This window comes from Hemitrygon akajei, chromosome 11 (assembly GCF_048418815.1).
Source record: "Hemitrygon akajei chromosome 11, sHemAka1.3, whole genome shotgun sequence".
Classification (NCBI taxonomy): domain Eukaryota; kingdom Metazoa; phylum Chordata; class Chondrichthyes; order Myliobatiformes; family Dasyatidae; genus Hemitrygon; species Hemitrygon akajei.
Window position 1 is genome coordinate 72,018,244 of NC_133134.1, and position 8,530 is coordinate 72,026,773.

At 45.9% G+C, this 8,530-nt stretch overlaps 1 protein-coding gene across 1 annotated transcript in view; it reads right to left on the reverse strand.

Annotated features, from left to right (window-relative positions):
- selenbp1 (selenium binding protein 1) overlaps positions 1 to 7,386 on the reverse strand; it is a 43,636-nt gene extending 36,250 nt beyond the window's left edge. Inside the window, exon 1 of the mRNA XM_073061084.1 lies at positions 7,269 to 7,386. Coding sequence (XP_072917185.1) covers positions 7,269 to 7,272 — 4 coding nt within the window. The 5' untranslated portion in view covers positions 7,273 to 7,386. The remainder of the gene's footprint in view (positions 1 to 7,268) is intronic.
- Positions 7,387 to 8,530: the final 1,144 nt, after the last annotated feature.

The window sequence follows — 8,530 nt, forward strand, 5'->3', positions numbered from 1 at the left end:
ACTGTGTTGGTTGTTGGCACAAAATTTCCCCATGGGTTCCGATGGGCTTCGCGAGAATGGTGCCAGTGTAGAAACAAGATAAAATATTAAATATTAAATTAAAATTAGATTATTTGTCACATGTACTTCAAAGTGAAAACTGTTGTTTGCGTCAGTGACCAACACAGTCCAAGAGTGTACTGGGACAGCCGGGCTTCCAGTCTCATTCCCACACCTCACTAACCCTAACTCGCACGCCCTTGGAACGTGGGAGGAAATCGGAGTGGAAACCCACACGGTCGCGGGGAGAACGTGGTCCTTACAGACCACGGCGGGAACTGAACCATAGAAACATAGAAAACCTACAGCACAATACGGCCCTTCAGCCCACAAAGTTGGCCCGAGCTTGTCTCTACCTTAGAAATTACTAGGCTTACCCATAGCCCTCTATTTTTCTAAGTTCCATGTACCTATCCAAAAGTCTCTTAAAAGACCCTATCGTATCCGCCTCCACCACCGTGGCCGGCAGCCCATTCCACGCACTCACCACCCTCCGAGTAAAAAACTTACCCCTGACATCTCCTCTGTACCTACTCCACAGCACCTTAAACCTGTGTCCTCTTGTGGCAACCATTTCAGCCCTGGGAAAAAGCCTCTGACTATCATCACAATCAATGCCTCTCATCATCTTATACACCTCTATCAGGTCACCTCTCATCCTCCGTCGCTCCAAGGAGAAAAGGCCGAGTTCACTCAACCTGTTTTCATAAGGCATGCTCCCCAATCCAGGCAGCATCCTTGTAAATCTCCTCTGCACCCTTTCTATGGCTTCCACATCCTTCCTGTAGTGAGGCGACCAGAACTGAGCACAGTACTCCAAGTGACCAGGGTTCTATATAGCCGCAACATTACCTCTTGGCTCCTAAATTCAATTCACGATTGATGAAGGCCAATACACCATACACCTTCTTAACCACAGAGTCAACCTGCGCAGCGGCTTTGAGTGTCCTATGGACCTGGACCCCAAGATCCCTCTGATCCTCCACACTGCCAAGAGTCTTACCATTAATACTATATTCTGCCATCATATTTGACCTACCAAAATGAACCACCACACTTATCTGGGTTGAACTCCATCTGCCACTCCTCAGCCCAGTTTTTTTATCCTATCAATGTCCCGCTGTAACCTCTGACAGCCCTCCACACTATCCACAACACCCCCAACCTTTGTTTCATCAGCAAATTTACTAACCCATCCCTCCACTTCGTCATCCAGGTCATTTATAAAAATCACGAAGAGTAAGGGTCCCAGAACAGATCCCTGAGGCACTCCACTGGTCACCGACCTCCATGCAGAATATGACCTGTCTACAACCACTCTTTGCCTTCTGTGGGCAAGCCAGTTCTGGATCCACAAAGCAATGTCCCCTTGGATCCCATGCCTCCTTACTTTCTCAATAAGCCTTGCATGAGGTACCTTATTAAACGCTTTGCTTCAATTCATATACACCACATCCACTGCTCTTCCTTCATCAATGTGTTTAGTCACATCCTCAAAAAATTCAGTTAGGCTCGTGAGGCACAACCTGCCCTTAACAAAGCCATGCTGACTATTCCCAATCATATTATACCTCTCCAAATGTTCATAAATCCTGCCTCTCGGGATCTTCTCCATCAACTTACCAACCACTGAGGTAAGCATCACTGGACTAATATTTCCTGGGCTATCTCTACTCCTTTTCTTGAATAAGGGAACAACATCCACAACCCTCCAATCCTCAGGAACCTCTCCCGTCCCCATTGATGATTCAAAGATCATCACCAGAGGCTCAGCAATCTCCTTGCCCCCCACCCCCACTGTAGCCTGGGGTACATCTAATCCGGTCCCAGCGACTTGTCCAACTTGATGCTTTCCAAAAGCTCCAACACATCCTCTTCCTTAATATCTACGTGCTCAAGCTTTTCAGTCTGCTGCAGGTCATCACTACAATCGCCAAGTATTTCCATAGTGAATACTGAAGTAAATTATTCATTTAGTACCTCTGTTATTTCCTCCGATTCCATACACACTTTCCCACTGTCACAGTTGATAGGTCCTATTCTTTCACGTCTTATCCTCGTGGTCTTCACATATTTGTAGAATGACTTGGCGTTTTCTTTAATCCCTTCTCATGGCCCCTTCTGGCTCTCCTAATTTCCTTCTTAAGCTCCTTCCTATTAGCCTTATACTCTTCTAGATCATTACCTAACTCTCTGAACCTCTTGTAAGCTTTTCTTTTCTTCTTGACTAGATTTATTACAGCCTTTGTACACCATGGTTCCTGTACTCTATCATAACTCCCCTGTCTCATTGGAATGTACCTATACAGAACTCCACACAAATATCCCCTGAACATTTGCCACATTTTTTCTGTACTTTTCCCTGAGAACATCTATTTCCAATTTAAGCTTCCAATTTCCTCATAACTCCCCTTACTCCAGTTAAACGCTTTTCTAACTTGTCTGTCCCTCTCTCCAATGCTATTGTAAAGGAGATAGAATTGTGATCACTGTCTCCAAAATGCTCTCCCACTGAGAGATCTGACACCTGACCAGGTTCATTTCCCGATACCAGATCAAGTACAGCCTCTCTTCTTGTAGACTTACCTACATATTGTGTCAAGAAACCTTCCTGAACACACCTAACGAACTCCACCCCAACACTCTAGGGAGTAGCCAATCGATAGTTGGGAAATTAAAGTCCCCATCACTCTGTTATTATCATGCCTTTCCAGGATCTGTTTCCCTATCTGCTCCTATCATGTAGAAGTAAGGGCAAAGGAGGAAGCCATTTTGCCCTCAGGACTATTGATGCAAAACATTTACCCTGTTGCCCCATCACAGGGGCCAAGGACCCAATCTCCCTTTGAGTTCCTTACAGAGTTCAAAGTGAAGCGCCGAGAGTGAAGACTCTCACTTCGTAGGAGGAGGATGGGCAGGAAATGCTGCTCCTTCCAAATCTAAACAACAGTCACGGCAGCCAATGAACTCCAACCTCCTAAATAATCATTCATCTTCCCTTGTTGTTGTGTGGACTCGTGGTTTTGGGTGCAGCCAGTGATAGGCCAGTGGGAGGGTAGAGAGAAGGTAGTGAGAGGGTGTACAGTGAGTGAGAGTGCAGAGGGGGGAGAGAGTAGAGAGAGAGGGAGAGGGTAGAGGGGGGAGGGTAGAGAGGGTAGAGTGAAGGTAGTGAGAGGGTGTAGAGAGAATAAGTGTAGAGAGGGAAGAGGGTAGAGAGAGGGTGAAGGAGGAGAGGGTGGGGGAGGGGGTAGAGGGGATGAGGGTAGAGGGGGTGAGGGGGAGAGGGTAGGGGGTGAGAGTAGAGGGGGTAAGGGGTAGAGGGGGAGAGGGTAGGGGGTGAGGGTAGAGAGGGGGGAGGGTAGAGAGGGAGGAGCCCCTCACCAACCTGACTAAGCCTATGAACAATAGTGCGGTGGCTCTCCCCACTGCTGTGAGGGACAAATACCGTAGATTCCGGATTTTAAGCCGCTACTTTTTTCCCACATTTTGAACAGCTTTGAACGTTGCGGCCAATAATCCGAAGCGGCTAATGCATGATTTTTTCATGCCGCCTCGTAAACATTTTGCCTCATAACAGTAGACCAATAAAATTGATGAGTAGTTCACAGAGGTCCAATGAAATTGTACGATAAATCAAGCGCACTTTCACAATTAAATTATTGTAAATCAGTCATTTGTACTCACCCTCATCAACATGGAAAACACTCAAAGCATTGTGCTGCCTACTTAGTTTAAACTATATTTGTTTTCTGTACTACATCGCGGGATGCTATGACATCACACCCGGTTTCGCAGTGTCTTGTGGGAAAATGCCGGTTTGCGATAAACGGAAAGGAGGGGGGGAGCGCATTACGCGAGCGGCTTTGGATCTGAGCGAACTTTGCTTTTAAGTTAAAGGTGATCAATAACTTTTCCTGGTAGGCTGCAATATATATATTTTTTTACCAGTCGTTAGGAGATATTGGAATGTTGTTCAGTAAAGAAGTATACGCAACGTATATTTAAAAGTAGCCGCGTACGGGCACGGTTCGAAAAAAAGCATTTGCAATATGTATTTGTTTTTGTTACCATATGGATTTAATTAAAAGTTAAAAAATCCTCACGTGTAATATCTTTCTGTGTAAATATCTCATATTACAACGTGGGACACCTGCGGCCGAAAATCCGGTGCGGCCTGTACAAGTAAAAAATTGATTTTATTTCTAAAATTAGAGCCAGCGGCTTTTAATCAGGTGCGCTCTGTAGTCCGGAATCTATGGTACTTATTCTGCAAGGATATATTACCGTATTATTAAATAGCTTTAGAGAGACAAATCATACAATGGGTTCAATGGCTCTGTGCCAAATAAAATTCTCACCTGGGCTAGTCTAAAAGAAAATAAAAGAAGTTAGACCCATATTCCCACATTGCTATATCATTCTTTGAATTATTTTGATGTTTTGAAGTTAAAACATAGCAATCTATCTTTGGCCTATGTCCTCTGAACCTTTCCTATCCATGTACTAGTCCAACCAACTTATAAATTTGATTTCTATGGGATATTTTCTGTAAATAAAAGACCTGCTACATTTCTAATATGAAATCACCTTGATTGTGGTGAGAACTACGCCCAGGCCGCAGTGCAGCCGTCCGGGGGAGGAGAGCTGAGGCGATGTGGGTGAGAGCAGGGGTTCCTGTTGAGACCAGTGGAACCCAGACTGGGTTCGGGGGGTGGGGGGCCTGGCCTGTTCAATCGCCACTGCCCTCCACTGTTCACTCGGTGCTGCTTTCCGGCGTTCCTCGGAGGAAGAACAGGCTGAACAAGACACGGGCTATTTTGTTCTCTTTGTAACTGTACAGTCGGCCCTCCTTATCCACAGGGTTTAGTTCTGGGAACCCACCACCCCCGCGGATGCACAAGTCCTTTTTTTAACCTGTCTCAGTGTGGTGGACTTTGGGACCCGGCAGAGCTCGGGACCTAATTTAACCTGTCTCAATGCGGTGGACTTTGGGACCCGGCAGAGCTCAGGACCTAATTTAACCTGTCTCAATGTGGTGGACTTTGGGACCCGGCGGAACTCGGGACCTAATTTAACCTGTCTCAATGTGGTGGACTTTGGGACCCGGCGGAACTCGGGACCTAATTTAACCTGTCTCAATGCGGTGGACTTTGGGACCCGGCGGAGCTCGGGACCTAATTTAACCTGTCTCAATGCGGTGGACTTTGGGACCCGGCGGAGCTCGGGACTCGCCACCCGCAGTGTTTCTGTTCTGGAAAATGATCACGATTGCAAATAAAGTGGAAATAATAAAGCAATCAGAAAGAGGTGAAACACCATCGGTCACTGGAAAAGTGTTAGGCGACAGTCGGTCAACGATCAGAACAATTTTAAAGGATAAAGTGAGAATAATGGAGTGTATGAAAGGCCCTATCCCGAAGAAAGCTACAATTATTACTAAGCAACGCAGTGGTTTAATTATTGAAAATATATACTACATACTAAGACAAATGATTGACTGACTGATGCTAAATAAGACCAGATGTACCTGTTCCGACTCACTTATAATACCTAATGCAAAGTAAATGCAATGTAATTAGTTGTTATAGTGCATTGTTTAGGGAATAATGACAAGAGAAAAAGTCTGTACATGCTCGAGCAGCGAGTGCTGGAGAGAGAACTTCCGGGTTTTCCCGATCCGCGGTTGGTTGAATCTGTGCATGCAGAACCCGCGGATAAGGAGGGCCGACTGTACATGAATTTGTAACCACATGTGCGGTGTGCTGTTAGTAAAGTGTTTTACACCTTGGCCCAGGAGGAACGCTGTTTCAGTTGGCTATCTTCATGTTGAATGATAATTAAACTTTTCAGGGACTGCACTGTACTTCAAAACATAGAACAGTACAGGCTATTCAGCCCACAATGCTGTGCTTCTTTTAACCAGCTCCAAGATCAATCTAACCCTTCCCTCCCACATAATCTCCATTTTTCTTTCATCCCTGTGCCTGTCTAAGAGTTCCTACTGAACATTTCAAATGGATATTTTCAGACTGTAGGACATAGGACCAGAGTTAAGCCATTTAGCTCATCGATTCCGCTCTGCCATTCCATCACGTCTGATTTACTTTCCCTCTCAACTCTTTTCTCAGTTGGACGGTCGAGAGTCTGTGGAATTCATTGCCACAGGTGGCTGTGGAGGTCAAGAAAATGAGTATATTTAATGTGGAGGCTGATAGGTTCTTGATTAGTCAGAGCATCAAAGGCTAAAGGGCAAAGGCAAGAGAATGGGGTTAAGAAGAGCAATAGATCAGCCATGATGGAGCAGACTCGATGGGCTGAATGGCCTAATTCTGCTCCTATGTCTTGTGGTCTTATGGTTGATCTTTTGGGTCGAGATGCTTCATCTGGGCTGAAAGATAGATTGGGGGCAGCCCGTATACAGTGGTGGAGGGAAGGGTGATGGGTGACGGGTGGATCCAGGTAAGGAGAGGGTGTAGGCAAATAGGGGAGGGGAGAGTGCGAATCCACCAGAAGCTGGGAGGGAAGAGGCACAAGGTGGAAAGCGGGAGATTGCGATAGGAGCCCAGAATCGAGGGAGAGAGGTGGGGAGGCCAGATGGACAGAGTGGGTATGTGAGCCTGAGAGAAGAGTGTGTGGGTGACAGGCAGAACCCAAGGAGAGAGGCGGAGAGGAGTTAATGAGAAAATGGAGAAAGCAAAATGGGTCAGAATTGGATTGATGCATACAAAATGCCGGAGGAACTCAGGATCTATGGAGAGGACTGAAAGGTTGACTTCTCAGGCCAAGACCCCTCCTCAGCACTAGGGTGCTTGACAGCTGAAGGATCTGCTCACTGCTTTATCTCTCTCTACGACTCCTGTATTATTTACTTAAGGACGAAGTTAAGGCTGTGATAAGTTGCGCCACCCAGCCTCCTTCGGTGAATTCTGTTTGTCCCTCGTCCCTCCAAATGAGGCTCACAACGCACATCTTTTTACTCCTATGAAGCTGAGACAGTTTGTTGTATAAGAGTCCAAGTAAATATTAAAGCTGTTGTGTTTCAAGCTACTCACAGATAGAAGCTCTGAATACCTGACACTACACTTGATCCACCACACAAAAAGATCTATTTATAATTCAGTTTCAAAGTTCAGGAGCTTTCACGCTCTGTTGAAAGTCTTCAGAAGGAGATGCATTCATCAAAATGTCTTTAAGATAAGAACAAGTCAGACAGAGTTCCTGCATCTTACCCATTCTCTCCGGACACAGGCGGCCAGCAATAAGTTGAGCGAGAGAGCAGAACGACACAGCAACTGGCACCAAGAGACTGGAAACTCGACTAAGGTCAGTCTGAAAAGTTTACATTGGGGGGAGGGAGTATGAGCTTATTTGCCAAGAAACATACCGAATTGTTAACTCTTTGCAGTCCAAGCTGCTGTAACCCAATAAAACCTTTCCCCGCCCATCATAATTGCCTGTAATTTACAGATAATTTACAGTACAGCGACTACAGCAGCTGCGTGCGTGTGTGTGTGTGTGTGTGTGTGTGTGTGTGTGTGTGTGTGTGTGTACAAGACCACAAGACATAGGAGCAGAATCAGGCCATTTGGCCCATCGAGTCTGTTATGCTATTCTATCATGGCGGATTTACATAGAAACATTGAAAACCTACAGCACAGTTCAGGCCCTTCAGCCCACAAAGCTGTGCCAAACATGTACTTTCTTTAGAATTTACCTAGGGTTACCCCATAGCCCTCTATTTTTCTAAGCTCCATGTACCTATCCAGGAGCCACTTAAAAGATCCTATTGTATCTGCCTCCACCACCATCGCCAGCAACCCATTCCACGCACTCACCACTCTCTGCATAAAAAAACTTACCCCTGACATCTCCTCTGTACCTACTTCCAAGCACCTTAAAACTATGCGCTCTCGTGCTAGCCATTTCAGCCCTGGGGAAAAAGCCTCTGACTATCCACATGTTCAATGTCTCTCATCATCTTAAACACCTCTGTCAGGTCACTTCTCATTCTCCGTCACTTCAAGGAGAAAAGGCCGAGTTCACTCAACCTGTTCTCATAAGGCATGCTCCCCAATCCAGGCAACATCCTTGTAAATCTCCTCTACACCCTTTCTATAGTTTCCACATTCTTTCTGTAGTGAGGTGACCAGAACTGAGCACAGTTCTCCAAGTGGGGTCTGACCAGGGTCCTACATAGATGCAACATTACCTCTTGGCCCTTGAACTCAATTCCACGATTGATGAAGGCCAATACACTGAACGCCTTCTTAACCACAGAGTCAACCTGCGCAGCTGCTTTGAGCATCCTATGGACTCGGACCCCAAGATCCCTCTGATCCTCCACACTGCCAAGAGTCTTACCATTAATGCTAAATTCTGCCATCATACTTGACCTACCAAAATGAACCACTTCACACTTATCTGGGTTGAACTCCATCTGCCACTCTCAGCCCAGTTTTACATCCTATCAATGTCCCGCTGTAACATTTGG